This window comes from Tenrec ecaudatus, chromosome 14, assembly GCF_050624435.1.
Source record: "Tenrec ecaudatus isolate mTenEca1 chromosome 14, mTenEca1.hap1, whole genome shotgun sequence".
In the NCBI taxonomy this organism is placed as follows: Eukaryota; Metazoa; Chordata; class Mammalia; order Afrosoricida; family Tenrecidae; genus Tenrec; species Tenrec ecaudatus.
The window spans coordinates 13,590,114-13,607,716 of NC_134543.1; the positions used below are offsets into that span (position 1 = coordinate 13,590,114).

Genomic DNA, 17,603 nt, shown 5'->3' on the forward strand with positions numbered 1-17,603 from the left:
ATACTTCAAGTCCTCCTCACTTTCAGCAAGCAAGGTAGTGTCATCTGCGTATAACAATAAGCCTTTCCTTTCCACAGTCTTCTGTACATAATCTAGCTTCTGTGATGATTTGCTCAGCATACAGACTGAATTAAGTGTGGTGAGAGGCTACAACCCTGACACAGACCTTTCCTGATTTTAAACCATGCAGTATGCCCTTGTTCTGTTCACACAACTAGCTCTTGATCCATGGACAGGTTCCACATAAGCACCGTGCTCTGGAATTCTCATTCTTCCCAAGGGAATCCACGGTCTGTTATGATCCAAATGGTCAAACGCCTTTGTGTAATCAATCAAACACAAGCAAGTGTCTTTCTGGTATTCTCTGCTTTCAGCCAAGAGCCATCTGACATCGGCAGGGATAGCCTTTGTCCATGTCCTCTTCTGAATCCAGTTTAAGAGCTTCTGGCAGCTCCTCGTCTATCAGTGCTGCAAATGCTGGGGCATGATCCTCTGCAGTCTTACTTGTATGTGACAGTTTGTTGTTTCTACATTCTGGTGGGGCAGCTTTGTCTGGAATGGTACAAATATGGATCTCCTCCCATCGGTTGGCAAGGAACAGGCTTCCAGATGTTTCGGCTCAGCAAGTGAGCCTGTTTCCAATGCTTCATTGGCTTGTTGGAGCAACTCACTTGGTATCATCAATTCCTGGAACCTTGTTTTTCACTAATGGCTTCAGTGCGGCTTCCTTCGTCACCACTGGTCCTTGGTTACATGCTACCTCTTGAAATAGTGGAACGCTGACTGGTTCCTTCTGGTAATTCTGTCTAATCCACCCACTTCCACATTAACACTGGAGTCTAGAATGAATATAAATACTTAAAATCTAGCATGAAAATTGTAGCCCAGTTTTTGAAGCACACTATCTCAGGGTTCAGATTATATTCATCTTCTGACAGTAGCAGTCTGAAATAAAATCTGCTATTCAGTAGTATGAAACGCTGCTGGTACAGAGGGATTTTGGCATGGTGTGATGTCAGAGGGCGTGTGTGTTTGCGCGTGCGCACACTGTGGGGACAGAAATGCAGCACTTGGAAGGATAATAGAAGACTGAGAATACTGATCAATGTTGGAGCACCGTACGTATGAGAACGAAGCTTACAGGACTTCAAACTAATTCCTAATAAATTAGCAATATCAAACTTCATGTCCAATAGCTAGGAAGCATTCACAGGAGAAACAGCAGAGCCAAGTTCTCCACGTGGCATGAAGAAGGGGTCAGTGCATACACACAGTTAATAAATACAAACACATTTTGTACCGCATCATCTAATTTGGCGTCTCCTAAATCATACTTCATGCCAGGGCAATGTGCTCTAATTATTTTGATTTAAAAATAATTATTAAGACAGCAAATTTCTTGTGCCATAAGAGTTGAATAGTACCATTTTGGTGCCCCCCCATCCCCCCCACCCCCGCCACACACACACACACACACACACACACATAGAACAGCTCCTAAATTGGCTTTGGGTTACAAATCAATTTGGCGCTGATTATTCTGGGGACAGGAGGTGGCAATCTTCCCAGTATTCCTCTTATTCTGTAGTATTCTCATTACCTGCATCACACTTATAAAATGCTAGCTTTAAAATATTCAAAGGACATTAGCTGGTCAACTCTCCCAAGATGTCCTTAAATAACACAGCTAGATGCCTGAGACGGTTTGTTGCTCTGGGGTTCCCGGCATGGCATGACTGTTTTAGGAGCTTCAGCCAACAATACCGAGCCTTGGTTGGTTCCTTACCAAGAGGGGGACTAACAGAGCGTCAGCTGTTACATGCCTGTGTGCTGGACATTCCGCTCCCTCACCCAGGAGGAACTTTGTCTGCATCTGTCTGTTCTCTGCAGTACCAGGAAGGCTGATTGTAAGGCCTGCTGCTTCTACTGAAGCACAAGAGAGGACAGGAAGTGCTTTCTTCAAAAAGAAGGGCCTTCTGTTTCAGAAGGAAAGGCGTAAAGGCTTAAAGAGTCTTGCTTCTCAACACCCAGCCTTTCTATAGAAACCCACTGTGTCTCCGCCTTTGTACCAGCCAGAAGGCCAGTCCCTCTTGCTGTCTCTCCTGAGACGTGTTGGGAGAACAAATCGACCAAGACCGGCCGCCGGACAGCTCTTCCGACCTATCCCACTTAGACGGTTAGAGGAGAGTGCCATCACAAAGAGCCTGCGTGCCCATGGAGTCAGAAAAGAATCTCAAGGAAACGAAGGACTGCTGAAAGCTGACCGTGTAGGCTGTGGGGTAGCCTCAAGGACAAGCAGCCTGCACCTTTCAGATCAAGTGAAATGTGCGTCAGTTCAGTCTTCAACCAGTTAGCTGAGTGGGAAGTACATGGACGTTGAAAAATGTCACAAGGTGTTACGGGTATCAAACGAGAACACACTGCCCCGCCCCTCGCTCTTGCTTACTCTTGGTGTCTTGAAAGCAAAACCCATCCCCTCTTGGAATGGTTCTACTGTAACGTTCTCAGCCAGCCCAGTAATCATCGCCAGTCAAGCTACCTGTCTGTGCTAAGGCAAATAGGCCATGACACCGCAGTTTGGAGGTGTGTGTTCATGTGCTGGTATAGTTGTAGGATGAGATCATGACTGGATCTGAGACAAAACCCAAGATCTGTGTGTGTGTGTGTGTTTTAAATCATTTTACTGGGGGATCGTGCAACTCTTATCACAACCCATCCATCCATCCATTGTGTCAAGCACATTTGTTGCCCTCATCTTCTCAAAACATTTTCTTTCTACTTGAGCCCTTGTTATCAGCTCCTCATTTTCCCCTCCCTCACGAACACTTGATAATGTATGAATTATCATTAGTTTTTCACATCTTACACTGTCCGATGTCCCCCTTCACCCGCTTTCAAAGCGCGCTTTCTGTAGCTACTTTAAAAGACTGACCTGGCAAGATATCAGGTGGCCTAGCAGCCCGGGCTGTGTACTGGTTATGCACTGGGGCTGCCATCCACATGGTCTGCGGCAGATGCAAACCACCCGCAGCAATGCAGGAGAAAGAGCGGGCTTTCAATTCCTGTAAAGAGTCTCAGGAACCAGTAGAAGGTCGCTCTGAGTCAGCATGGGCTCTATGGCAGTGAGTTTGGTTTAGCTTTTGGTACATCTCACTGGTCTAGAGATGATGAAACCTTTGAACTGCATCAAAGGACAAAGAAGGACTGACACACTTTCCCAAATATTTGTACAAAACAGTAATCTCCAGCACTCCGCTCAAGGCAGATTTGTTCTAAATGCTTTTATTTGAAAATAATCGCCCAATAAAAAATCACAGGTCTTTCTGTCACTCTCTAGTTTTGCCAAGGGAGTTGAATATTTCAAATCTTATTGGAGTGGGGCAATTACACAATCTTCTGTCAACTTGAGCAAAGGGGTGGGGGAGTTCAGCCTGTCAATCAGGTCATAAACAATGATGCCTCTGTGTGGGCATGGCCTCCCAAGGATTCTGGGAACTCCTGTCTTCCTCCTTGGAGGTGGAAGACACACACTCTCTGTTACACTTTCCTGTTGACAAGCCACATGGAGCTATGCTGATGGCAGCCAGAACCCTGGAGCTGGAGGAGCCACATGGAGACCCACACCACCGTTGAGATGCTTCCACCCCCAGTGGATCTACAAGACTTTCCCCCTACTGGCCTGTGATCTTCCTGTATTCAGCATCGTTGCATGTGTTACGTGAGTCTGAAGAGGAATTTATAGACTAGTATGGGACAGATGGGTGAATATAGGACTTATGGACTTGATCTGGGCTGGGACGTTTTCTTAATATATAATTACTCATTGATATCAAGGTATCTGTTATATATATAAGAGTGTCTCTGGATGTTTCTCTAGTCAACCTGCACTAATACAGTGAGAATGGGGGTTTTCTTGTATAAAAGAAAATAACATATCTTGGAGAAAGACGAGCTGGCTGCTCCCACACACAGAACGTCTGTGCTACCCACCCTCTAGGGTGGGGATGAGTTGGAAGTGACTCCAGGCAGAGGTTTGGGTAGATGATTATTCAATCATCTGGGACCACAGTCTGATAGAGAGTTTTGATTCAGTACACATTCACTGAGCACCTGCAGTGGTCACAGGCACTCTGCTGGCATTAAAAATGTACACTATGCACCCAGTATGCTCTTTAATTTCATGCCTGACATTTAACAGGGGAGACAAAATATAACCATTAATGCTAGATGTTGGCTCAATATAGTGGTGTTTGGGTACAGCTCTATATCCTTTAAGTGCTAATTTTATGATGTTGGGCAATAGATATAATTTCACTGACAACATGAACAGAACAGTTACTACAGAAACGTAGGTGTGAAAAAACTGTATCTGATCAGAAAAGATACATAACATGTATCTGTTGAATGAAGGAATGAAATAGTGAATGAATGACTGGGAAATAGGATTTGTTGTATCAATTTCTGTAATATTACAACAAGAAAACATACCAGAACAAGTTATTTAAAATATTCAAAAGAATAGGAAATTGGTTTTAAGAAATAATTGTGATAATCGATGCATGACTTTTCCCCTTATAATCTCCTGTCTGCAAATTTACTCTGTCAGCTACTGTCTGTGGTGATAAGCTGGCTAACCCGGAGCATCAAACGAACAAAAACTCACTGCCATCCAGTCCATGTCGACTCAAAGCATAGTACTCTGAGATATTACCACTCAAGACTCAGCCGACGACATGTTTGGAGTCTCTAACTACAAGGTGGGGTTCCCAAGAAAAGCCACCCCTAAAACCAAAACAGTACTCCCTGCCCCTGCTCCACGAGAAACGGGCGCTGACCCTCCGCCTGCCCTCCCCGGAACACGGGCTGCAGAAGATTGGCTTGGAATCTCGGACGCTACTCAGCTTTCAGGATGCGTGTGCACACACGGTGCGCGTGAGTACGCCCAGCCTCAGGTCACTACTCGCCCCAGCCACAACTGTAGAGCGACGCAGACGCCTGCTTCTCATCCCTGAAGCACCCCTGTACCGCTCTCACCCGCCTCTGTGAGACGTTACACCGGCATCGGAGCCACCTCGACAAGGCCCACTTTAGAGATGATGATGCACGCAGGTTGGGAACCAGCCGAGGTGACAGGACTCCTCAGAAGGAGCTCGAGCCCCACGTAGGAGTCTTCCTCAACACCATCCCCACACTCCGACATCGGCCAGCCCACCGATGCCATCCCGCCCTCAGCACTCTCCCCATGGCCTCTAGGTTAAAAATACAAAAAGCTGTGGCCTCATTTCCCCGAAAAAGGAGACTCTGAAGAAGCAAACCCAGGGGAGCTCTTATGTAACATAACCCACGCAGGGAAGGACAGGTAAAGGCTCTCAGGAAAGTCTCCTTAAGGAATTAGGCCAATTTGAAAAGATAACGGGAGGTGAAGACAGGTGAACCTTCTTTGTAGATACTTTTCTTTGTTAAAGAATTTTGCTCGTTTCTTTTTAAAATCCTACCTGAAGATGCCATTTTTATAGTCACACGTCTCTTAAAGGCGCGAAATACAGCCTAGCTCAGTGAGAGCCTTTGCGCGGGGGTTGCTTTCAGAACTCTAACAAGCAACAGCTACGCTGCCTCCTGCACGGGAGCCTTTCATTCTCCCCGTTTCCAAACATCAGCAGCACTAAACCCGAGTCCACAGACTTCGATCATTCTGAACCATCTACTCGACACTTCACACAGAGGCAAAACAAAACAGGGAAAGGCAAGTTACTGCCGAAACCTCTAGTTTAACAATCAGTTTGCCAAGTGCCTGCTCTTTGGGGTCGGAGGGGGGTGGTAGAGCTAGGGGAAGAGGGGCAGAGGACTCGGGGGAGAAAGAACAGCTTGTACCTTCCTGAGTCTAAAGTGTCCCCAGTTGTTCTTCAGATTTCCTTGAAAGCGTCCTGGGGTTGATCCAATGAGGTAAACACTAAAAAATATAAAACACAGACGTGGAGTATCATGTTGCGACTTGCGGGCACTGAAGCACCATCAAATGTGCACGGCAGAGAAGTGTCACAGAAGCATGAAATGTCCTGAATGCCGGTCCACGCCCCGACAGCCTCTCTTGGGCTGCAACCTCATTGTCCGAGCAGAACGCGAGGGGTGGAATACCTGCAAGGTGTAAGGTATCAGGCAAAGGACTCCTTAATTTTACGGGCCCCAGTGGGAGGCTTAAAGTAGGTGGAAAGATTATTGGACTTTAGTGCCCAGGAGCCAGGACACGGCTGGTGCCACAATCTGCTGGCATTCCCTCTTCACCTGGGCAGTACAGCCAACCACCTCCCCACCTCTACCCGCACCCCTCGCAGAGCACCTCAGACTGGGCAGATGCACATACTTGGTTTCAGAAAGGTCGTGTTCCTGGATGGTGCTGATCCACTCCTGGAGAGGAGGAGCATTGTAAGCCCTCAAGTAACTGATGAGGTCGGCTTTAAAATGTGTTGCCGATTCTCCGGATCCCTGAGCTCCGTGGGCAATCCGTGGGTACAAGGGGCTCAGCCATATTCTGGAAGGAACAAACCAAGCGCACAACTTCAGCAGCAAGGGTCACGTGACATCTCGGCACTGACGGTACAGTCCCCTGAAATCAAGTCAAACTCACTGCCGTCTAGCGAAGCTGACTCACAGCGACCTGACAGGACCGGTGGAACTGCCCCTGTGGGTTTCTGAGACACTCACTCCTCACAGGAGTAGAAAGCCCTGTCTTTCTCCCTCGGAGCGGCTGCTGGTTTCAAACTGCTACATTTGCACATTGCAGGGCTCCTGTGTCAGTGAAGGGGGAGTGCAAAGATCCACAGGCTGATGACAGGAAAGGACATCAAGGCACGTGAGCGCTCCTCTCCCACGGTGACTGTACAAGAGTCAGTGTTCCGCTCCTGCTGTAAAGGCCCATCCACCCTCTCCATGGTAGTCCCTGCAAGCTGTTGTCACCCAGGCTTATGCCAACCTCGTTCTTCAGCCAAACGAGAAAAACAACCCAATCTTATCTGTAGTAACAAGAATGTGCAAATCGCTTTTCAACAAATTAACTCATTTTCATGACATAATGCCAGAGTAATTTGAGATAGTTTTATATCCTATGCTGTCTGGTATCACCGATTCACCAAATGCTACATTTAAAAAGCCAACAGGGACGCTCTCTTCGATTTTCAAGCACTCAATTCAGGGAAAAGAGGTGAAAATCCAAGACCTCTTTGTACGTCAGTCATTTCCCTCTCAAGGAAAACCACTGCCCTTTGCCACAACTTCCACCCAGCACCCATGATGGGGACGCAGCCACATCTAAGGCAAGCCTTCCCACAAACGACTGCACGGAGAAGCAGGGCAGCCTCACACCCGGCCCTTCCTCACCGGGGCCTTGGGCTAACAGTCCTGCCTTCTGGGCTGTTGGGACCACTCACTGGAAGCGATGAGCCAGCAGGGTCCTGCCTACAGAAGCTCTCAGAAACGTCCTATTGCCTCTTCCCCTCCAGGAGCCACGTCTCCCCTCAGCTCTACTCTGAGCCCAAACAGAACGGCCCAATTCCTCCTGCCCGGTAGCCCGCAAGGGGGGCTAGGGAAATGATGACCGCCACCGGGGCAGGAAGCGTCCAGAGCTGCGAGGACTCCTGGCGATGTCCTACTTCCCTTCCCTTGCACTGCTGCTAACGAGGTGACAAAGGGTTGGGCCCAAGCCCAGGCTGCTACCTGGCAGGTCAAATGACCTCCCTGGGCCTCTGCCTCTTCACCTGGGCTGGCTGGGCGTTGACTGCCTCCCTTTGAGAATAACTCGGGGTCCCGGCTCTGAGGTCCCTCCTGGACAATGACTCAGCTCAGGTGTAAGGGGGTGAGGAGGGAGACTCGCTCACAGGAAACGCTACAAAACAAGGACACTGAGATGTGAGGCATTTGAACATCTCACGAAGTGGGATGAGCAAACTGTCGGGGCAGACCAGGTATGATTTCACGGGCGAAAGGAGCCGGTGGCTCACTCAGCCAAGCGGAGAGGGTGGCGAGCAATCTCCCACGGCGGAGGGGGCTGCGGAGCCCTGCCACACCAGTCACTGGGTGAGAAGACAGAAACCACCGCCACCCGCAGCCTGGAACGACCGGTCATCAGTGAGAGCAGCATGTGGAACCACCCCAAGGTGGTCCCGCTCCGCACCTGGTTGGCTCACCTGGTAACGGAGATACTTTGGAGATTTCAACCATGTGGCTGTACTCACGACTTAATGAATACTACATTTTAAATTGGGGGGGGTGTCAAAGATAAAATGCCTCACCTAAACCCTTACTCCTGGATCCCCCTTCTCGCAGGGGCTAGTGCCCCCCTCCCCCAAGGTAGCAGCACTGCACCCACAGAGCCAAGACGGGGGCATTAGTGTTTCCCTAAGAACAAGAGGTGCCCTGGTGGCATAATGGATGACTCATTGGGCCATCCAACACAAGGTCGGCAGTTCAAAACTACCAGTTACCCCTGGAGAGAAAGTGAGGCTTTCTACTCCCGTGAAGAGTGAGGGTCTGGGAAGGCCACAGGGGCAGCTCGCGTCTGTCCTACCGGGTCACCACGCGTCAACATGGACTCGTTGGCAGTGAGTTCAGAGGCAAGCTGTGGTCATCAGAATTGCTTTTTCCCATGGGGCTCCATGAGTCGCCGGTCCTGCCTTTCACGAGGGGCACAATCTGGCTTGGACGCTTTGTGGGAGGCACAGGCGCAGCTGCCGAGTGAGCAGGAAGCTGTGGGTACGTGCCCTCGGTGACGAGTCTGCACTCATGCTGTTGCGGCGGGTGCTGCCCAGCAATATTGACTCAGGGCTGAGCTGCCCCACAAAGCTTTCTTGATTTCTTGCCTGTCATCTGGCTTCTTCCCGGTGGAGTCACTGGGTGGTTTGAACTGCTGCCCTTTCCCTTAGCAGTCCGGCACTTAACCAGTGTAACACCGGGGGGGGGGGGGGGCTCCTTAACCCAATAAAAAGTGTATTTAAGGGGGCTCCATGGGAAGATAAGGGTTTAAAAGATCATGAAATTTCCCCACGACTTCTAACAAAGTACCCTTGTGTAAGTTTACATGTGTGTTAGCGGTGGCTATGGGTAACTTGCACCAAATTGGGAATGCTGGTTGCCCTGAAACCAAGTCCACTGCCACAGAATCCATTCTGACTCACAGTGACCCTCTGGACAGCGGTTCTCAACCTGTGGCTTGTGACCCCTTGGGCGTCGAATGACCTATTCACAGGGGTCACCCAATTCATAACAGGAGCAAAATTACAGCTATGAAGTAGCAACAAAATCATTTTGTGCTTGGAGGGTATTAAAGGATCGTGGGCATTCGGAGGGTTGGGAACCATGCCATGGGACTGCTCTCTCGGATCTCTGAGGCTGTAAATCTCTTTGTTCCTGCGTGCTGGCGACTTGATTTTCCCCGCATTTACTGTTGTGAATCAGGTGGAGGCTTACAGAGCAGACCACCAGCTTTACTCCAGTAATTGTCTCATCCATCACAGACCCTGCAGGGAACGTAGCCCCACTTGGTCCTGTGCATCCTGGTTCCATCCTGCCTTTCCTAGCCCCCTGGATTTTGTCCTTGGGTAAATGATGTCTCCCCCTTTCATCTTCTTTTCCTCCAAATACGCTATTGGTGTATAATTCACCTATTATACACTTCAAGCGTCACAACAGAAAGCTTGTACAGCCTTCGCCTCATCCGCCCGGGAACATTTCCTTCCTTCTTGCACGCATGGTTATTAGCTCCCTATGAATGACCCCAAGGTCCCTTGCCATCCTCCCATGGAAACCCATCATCAGTTACTGCTTCTCTAGATTTTACCTATCCTGGATTTCACAGTCAGCAAAACATACCAAAACCAAAAACACCACCACCACCCCAAAACAAGCCAGAGAGAAACCTCCACTGGAAAGAAAGCAGGAAATATGAAAAACTATAATGAATTTAAAACAAGTCAGAAGGGAGCTCAACCGATAAGGTGTTAGATTTTAACCCAGGTGCAGCTGCCGCAATCCAGCCCCAGGGCAGTCTGCAGGGCAGCAAGTTTATTCACTTTTCTGGCCTGCGGTCTGAGGGAATTCACCAAAGTTTAAGCCACGGGTACTTCCTCTTCACTTCAAAAACAAACAAACAAACAAAGAACTTTAAAACGGGTTCAAAGGGAGCTCAAATGATGAGGTGTTAAAGACTGCAGCTTTTTGCAGGTGCAGACAGCCTCCTCTTCCTCTCACGGAGCACACACCTTGTGGCTAGCTGCCCAACGCCTCACTCAGTGCCACCAAACCCCCGCTACCCCAAGAGAGAGGAGCTGGAGGCGTGGGATGGGCAGAGACCGCTTTTTCTGTGGGGTGTGTTGTTTTTACAGTTAAAAAGTCAGCAAAAGAGTGAATGAAGTTGGTCGAAAACAACAGGGCAAATATGGCGGGACACCAGTCATTTTAAAACAAACATCAAGAGGAGGTTTTGGTACCCAGCGCAGCGGGTTTCACGCTGCCAGCATGGGAGGGGCAGGGAAGAGGGCAAACTCTAGGCCCGAGAGCAGACAGGTGTTGACGGCAGGAAATAGCCTCCAAGACGGAGGCGGGGTGAGGAAGGAAACAGCAGAACACTGGCATTTGATGAAGATCAGACATTGTAAACTCCCACCCAATTCACCATTTAAAGAAAGTCAGAAAAGAGCAGGGCCTTTGGACCTTTCTCGGCAAACAGCGCCCCTACACACCCTTGAGTTTTCTGGTGCCAGTCAGCGTGGATTAGGTTGGAGGTGTGGATGACCACTCGGAGGCCTTCTTCACAGAGCAGGAGCATCATCTTCCTTCAAAAGAGAGAACAGCATCAGCAGGGCTTTCCTCCCCAGCACAAATGCAGCCCCTCGGCCTAAAGGGGTCCTCCCAAATGCCCGTCACCATCACGGATGCCTGGCTTTGCGTTGTCGTTCGCTGTGCTCAGGCACAGACCGGCACACCATAAGCCAGGCCAGCCATTTGCACATGTACAACCAGGGACACTGGGGACAGTTTCTCAAGTTATACGTGACTGCCCACCCTCCTTTTCTGAGCTGTCCCACCCGTTAGCAGACACTCACTGGCCCTAATGTGGTGGTGGTGCTTGTTTTTTTTTTTTAACCAAGCTGTAATTAAATGTGTAAATAACCCAATAATTCATCTCCTCAAGAAGGGTTGTGTCATATCTGTGTGAATGAGGACAGGGATGTGGAGTGGTGACTCAGAGCCCATCTGTAGGCAACTGGACATCCCCTTACAGATGAGCCAGTCAGGGTGCAGTGTAGCACTGATGAAACATACAACTTTCCTCTAGGTCTTTAATGCTCCCACCACCTCACTATCATGATCCCAATTCTACCTTACAAATCCGGTAGACTGGAACATGTACGTACAGATAAGAGCTGGAAACACAGGGAATTCAGGACACATAAACCCCTCAGGACCAATAATGAGAGTAGGTATACCAGGAGGGGAAGGGGAAGGTGGGGGGAGGAAGAGGGAACTGATCACAATGATGTACATATAACCCCCTCCCAGGGGAACAGACAATAGAAAAGTGGGTGAAGGGAGATATTAGTCAGTGTAAGACATGAAAAAATAATTTATAAATTATCAAGGGTGAGGGAGGGAGAGAAAAAAAAAACGAGGAGCTGATACCAAGGATTCAAGTAGAAAGAAACTGTTTTGAAAATGACAACAAATGTACCAATGTGCTCGACACAATGGATGGATGGATGATGTGATGAGAACGGTATGAGCCCCAATAAAATGGTTTAAAACTGATTAGGAATGAAGAAGGGTGTGCAATCAAGGCTTCAATTAACGCTGGCCGCTTTTCTCCCTTCCCATCGAGGCTGACTCCCCCTCTTGACTTGGTCTCCTTAGTCTGTACTCAGGGCCACCGCTCTACTAGAGAACAGTGGTTCTCAACCTATGGGTCGCGACCCCTTTGGGGGGGTCGAACGACCCTTTCACAGGGGTCGCCCGACTCATCACAGCAGCAAAATGACGGTGATGAAGTAGCAACGAAGATAATTTTATGGCTGGGGGTCACCACCACATGAAGAACTGTGTGAAAGGGTCATGGCATTAGAAAGGCTGAGAACCATGGCTCTAGAGTCTTAAAAGAGTACCATGCTCCAGGCATTTATTTTTTAACAGTTAAGCTAGACTACTGCTTGGCTTTAAAACGACTTCGAGAATAGTTCTTGTTATTAAGATTTTAAAATGATCTCAGGGCAATAGATTTGTTTTTCCAACCTCATTGGCTCCAGAAGGCTGCAGTTCACGCAAACTTGAAACTCTCTTTTGCATTTTCCCTTGATTGGGGCATTCCTACAGGGTCTCTGACCAAAGTGTTGAATATCACCTACATGTTAAGCATTTAGAACATTCCTATCGTCTACACACTACCACCAGGAAAGCCTGCTGTGAACAGATAGAAAATAACCTTACAAAACGTTAACAAATTTGGTGGTAAATGAACTTTCACCCCACCTGATCAGCCTGGCTTTGTGTTATCTACATAATATGCCACTATGAAGTCCAGTGGGGACCTGCTTGTCCAGTGTGGTCACAACCTAGTGCGTCATGGCTTGTCATTTTAAAGAAAATGAAAAAGAATCATGTAAAGGTCAGAGCCTATTTGTTGTCAAGACCCGCTGAATCTAGTTCTGACTCACAGTGACCATGTGTACGATGGACAAGACACTGCCTAGTCCTCTGCCACCCTTACAACATTGTCACACGTGAGCCCATTGTGGACACCACTGTCGCTCCGTCTCACTGAAGGTCTTCGTTTTGGCTGACGCTCTACATACATGACTAAGCATGTTCTTAACCAGGAGCTGGTTCCTCCTGACAGCATGTCCAAAGCACCTGAGAAGAAGCCCTGCCATCCTGGCTCCTATGTTCTGTCTGTCCTTCTTCCGAGACAGACTGGATTCTTTTTCTGGCAGCCCATGGTGTACTTGGGTTCCCTGGCAACAATTCAAATGAGTCAGTTCTTTCCTGCTCATCCTCCTTCACTGCCAGCTTCCCACGCACATGAGGCGGGTGAAAAGACGTGGCTTGAGTCCATCTCGTCTTCCGTCTTCAAAGTGACCTATTTGCTCTTTAACTTTAAACTGGTCTTGTGCATACAGATTTGTCTGATGTGTTGTGTGCCCTGATGGCATTGCGCGTATTTTAATTGTGTTGGTTTACGAAACGTTTGTTCCCGTACTCTGGGATGTGTGCGTGCAGCTCACTGACCTGTAAGATGCGTGGCTTTCTCTGGGTTATATTGAGAAGGAGAGAGATTCTTTGTCTCTTCCACACAGGCCCCATGTCTTACACCGCGTATCCGGCCTCTTTTTCCTTCTCCACTAAGTGCAGCTAGTTCAAGCCCTCCCTGTTCCATGGGCTCGTCTCTAGGCAGTGACCAGATACACTTCTCTTACTTTAACTCTCTGAGAGAGAAGGAACAAGATAGAAGAGCTTCCTGCTGGAAGTCTGAAGACCCGAGAACCAATCTTTGCCATTGGGAAGTGGTATGATCCTAGATAACTCATCCAATATCCCAAGCCAACGCTCTCACTTGGCATGTGAAGTCCACTCCACCCTGACTGCATGCACTGCACGAGGTGCAGTGGGCACAAAATAAAAGGTAACACTATGTATGTTAAATGTCAGACACGCATGGTCTCCTACAACTTCTCTAGGGCTTGGCTTGATTTGAAAATCCAGGAGTGGATGGTTTGGGGCCTCCTATAGGTTTCTAGTTATTTCCAGGGTGTCGGTTTTCTCCCATACGAGAAAGTCTTTCTTCATGGCAGTAACTTTATCACTGAGGCCAAAGTGCCACTCCATACCCACTGACGAGACCACTGGTTCTCTCGAAATAAATCCACCTCGGACTGCTGTCAGCCCCAGAAGGGGCTGGCATAAAAAGAGGTCAAGGTGACAAGACCAGAAAAGAGAATGAGATGGCTTAGCTCTCGTCAGAGGCAGATATAGCCCAAGCTGGCAAACAGCACATTGATGTTAGGGTAGAGAAAGGAGGGGACAGATGTTTGGCCCTCCTCCTTCCGTTTATGAGCTGGGCTCTCTGAAATCTGGGCAAAGTCACACACACAGATGCCAACTGAATTGGCAACTATAACCAAGCAGCCGCCAGCCGTGGACTCATGACATGACAAATAATTCCATTAATCAATGCAGCAATTCTTGGGAGAGTCCCGCACTGTCAGCGAGTCATATCAAACAGTATTCCGGAATAATCTAAAGCGAGCCATGGTACGCTTTTCATGGATGAAATGCTACATTAAGAACAGAGCCACATGGGAAAGTGGGTAAAACGGGGTATGGAGCCCACTGTGGCAAAGTGCTGCGACCCCCCAGGTCAGCCATTCGAAACTACCAACTGATTGTGGAGAGAGGAGGCGGCTTTCTATGCCTGTAAAGAGTGAGTCTTGGAAACCCAGAGGCAGTTCTACCCTGTCCTAGAGGGTCGCCAGGAGTCAGGACTGACTCTCTGTCACTGTTTGCTTTCTTAAAGAGGATATGAGTCCCTACTTGGGGGGGGGGGGGGTAGGTGTGTGTGCGCGCGGATTAACACACTCAGCTGCTGACCAAGAGAAGGTTGGAGGATGGAGCCCTGCCAGAGGGGCCTCAAAGACGTGGTGACCCACTTCCTGAGAAACATCAACCACGGAAAACTCTGTGGTTCTACTGGGACACACACGGGCTGCAGGGAGCTGTGTTCGGATCAATGACCACTGGTTTTGCTTCTGCTCTGTTGAAGGGGACAGCGAGGCTCCCTCTGGAGAACGCTCATCTGCTTTATCATCATCTGTGAAGTTGGTATGGGGGGCAGCAAAGGGGACATGTCCTCACTATGAAGGAATTTCCGTGAAAGGGGAGGAAAACCAACACCTGGAGCCCCTGCCACGCGGCTTGCTCACCGGCTACGTCCTCACTGCACAGATGGAGATGGCGAGGTATCTGGGGCACAGAGCACCAGCAGCACGGCACTTGCAGCAGTCGGGGAGGCAGGAAAGGTGGGCGTGGTAACGAAGGGGGGGGGGCTAAGGATGTGTGTTAGGAGGTCTCCCCTCCTCCCCCACTTAGTCTTAGGGTCATGAGAAGTGTCTTTGCCCCAGCTCAGGGGACTAAAGAGACTTCAGGTTCTCAGGTATCCAGAGATACCCCAAGTCACTCTGGCGTCCTGGAAAACCACTAGCTGGCTGAGGGGGCTCTGGCTCACAGCGACCCTGTGTGCCTCGGAGTAGACTGTCCCCTCAGAAGCCTCAGTTCTCAGGACCTCCTTCCGAAGTGCACCTGGGCAGACTGGGCTGCCGGCTTTGTGGTGAACAGCTGGGCACGGTCACCCAGGGGCCCGTCAACAAGGCTGTGGGCGCTGGAGGTGAGTCTGTGGTCAGCGCACAGGTAGAAGAGTAAGAGCACCCCTACTTTGCCCCGGTCCCTGTCGGAGGCCCAGAAGCAGTGCCTTCAGCACATGAGGGGCCTGAGGGCACTGCTGCCTCCACGTCCGTCAAGTATCTGGAGGCTGGTCGTATTGGTGTGCCTCCCAACCAGGAAGCCCAGCTCCAGCCGTGTAGCTGACAGGGGCCCGCTGCTAGCCACAGGGCTTCAGTGGCTCATTTTTCAGAAGTGGGCTGCCTCTTCCATCTTCTGAGGCTGTTCTTAGTCAGGAGGCTCCACTGAAATCTGTCTACTACGCATGACAACACTGGCATTTGGGATTCTGGAAAGAGTGGGGTACAGGCTCCACGCACCAGCCCCACCTACCAACTCAGGGTTTGTCCTGCCTCTCACACAAGGCCACACACTGTTCTGGATAAAAACCTACTGCCTAAGAAGCCGTCCTGTGGAGCTGCAGCCCAGGAACGTGAGAGGTAGTTCACGGAGTATGCGGAATGCCTTTTAAACTGAGCGACCCACGGCCACTTCCAGTCTGGGGTGCAGTCTGCCACGTGACCCTGGCATATTCACAAAACGTAAGCCACAGCTGCTGCGGAGGCGGGGAAGGGGATGCAGACATCCCCAGGCACTCCGAGTTCTAGGTCAAGAACTCACTGCTGAGCTTGGGAGGTGGTGTGGCGTGGTGGGGGTGGGGGTGGAGGCGGGAGGCGGACCAAGCGAACAGTGAGTGGAAGCTCTGCAGTGAGTGAACCAGAGGCTGAAAAGGACGAGTGGCCATGAGCGGGTTCTTGTCCTGCCACTCCCACGGGCCCAAGGGAAGCCACTCAGCTTCCCTCTGCGGGGCCTCAAGCTCCAGCTCTACCCGAGAAGAACTGAGGGGCACCAAATAAGGAGCCCCAGGCTCCGTGGAGCACCCACACCCCTCCCCACTCACAGCCTGTGTCGCTGCACCAGGGGCGCTGGGTGCCAGCTCGCAATGTGTGCCCGTAACAAGGAGGTGGGAGGCCTGGCCCATCAAACCCACCACCGGACACTTTGTCTTGGTGACTCCAAAAGCCTCAATGTTCACAGGCTGATTCTGATGCAAAGGGGCTGTTTAAGAAAGACCAGAATACTCCCAGGGTTTCCGAGACCGCAAATCTCTGTGGAGCAGAGGGCCTCCTCTTTCTCCTTCAAAGCAGTAGGTGGCTTTGAACTGCCAACCTTGTGGTTAGTAGCCCAACACTTAACCCACAGGACCATCAAGGCTCTCAATCTGCGTGTCAGGCTTGCTAAATGTCACTTAGAACTAGCATTAAAAAAAAGAAGAACCAGTATTTATGCTAGGGTGCCAGCTAAAGGCAGTGTCCAGGGCGCCTCACTTAGTACGGCCTATGCCCTGGCAGGATTGGTTGACTACTGCCACCTTGCCACCCCTGGAGGGTCCCCTGCTACCAGGGCAGTCGAGGGAGCTGTGCTGCCCTGTGTGTCCTCTCCCCAAGCTAGTGCCTCCTGCAGCTCACGGCTGTGTAGACGAGCCCACACCCAAGTGAGGTGCCTGCGGGTCCAATTGCAATGATCCTCCAGCTTGATCCGTGGGGCTGGAGGAACCAACTAGGAATGGCCGGCAGAATCGGCGACGCTTACTCAGGACATCTAAAACCTGCTAATGGGTGCCTAGGATCTGGGCTCCCGTCTGTCCACTCTGCATAGCCACCTTGCTCTGTGGGCTGGGACACCCACGGCATTGGTCCTGTGGGTCCCCAGCTTCTGCTGCCCCTGCCTTCTGTCTCCTCGCTCCAGAGGTGGCAGGCGGGCAGTGTTGGGGAAGCTTTCTTGATGGTAGGGTGGTCTCCTCTGTGCTCTGGGATGACTCTCTCCGCAAGTCCCTCGTGTGGTCAAACAGCTACTAGATGGGGTTTATATTTGCATGGTCACACCCCCAGGTTTCTGTGTACCTGATTTGCAGTTAGCCAGTTGACCAATCACCTCATGGGCGTCAGGCACCTTATTTTCACAGCCCCACTCAATCATTCTGAGTGAGTCCCGGACTATACATCACTGTGAGGCCCGTTAGGTAAGTCACTGCATTGCAATCAGCCCAAGTTGACAACTTTTGGTACAATAGTTCTTCCTTCCCAGCACGTAGCTGGCCACTGAAGTTTCTGTTTAACGCAACCCTGGAA

General features: G+C 50.1%; 1 protein-coding gene across 1 annotated transcript in view; it reads right to left on the minus strand.

The window, feature by feature from the left end:
* Positions 1 to 17,603, minus strand: part of TDP1 (tyrosyl-DNA phosphodiesterase 1) — an 88,478-nt gene that overhangs the window by 44,419 nt on the left and 26,456 nt on the right. Inside the window, exons 7-9 of the mRNA XM_075531526.1 lie at positions 10,731 to 10,823; positions 6,362 to 6,529; positions 5,872 to 5,950 (exon numbers count right to left, since the gene is read on the minus strand). Coding sequence (XP_075387641.1) covers positions 5,872 to 5,950; positions 6,362 to 6,529; positions 10,731 to 10,823 — 340 coding nt within the window. The remainder of the gene's footprint in view (positions 1 to 5,871; positions 5,951 to 6,361; positions 6,530 to 10,730; positions 10,824 to 17,603) is intronic.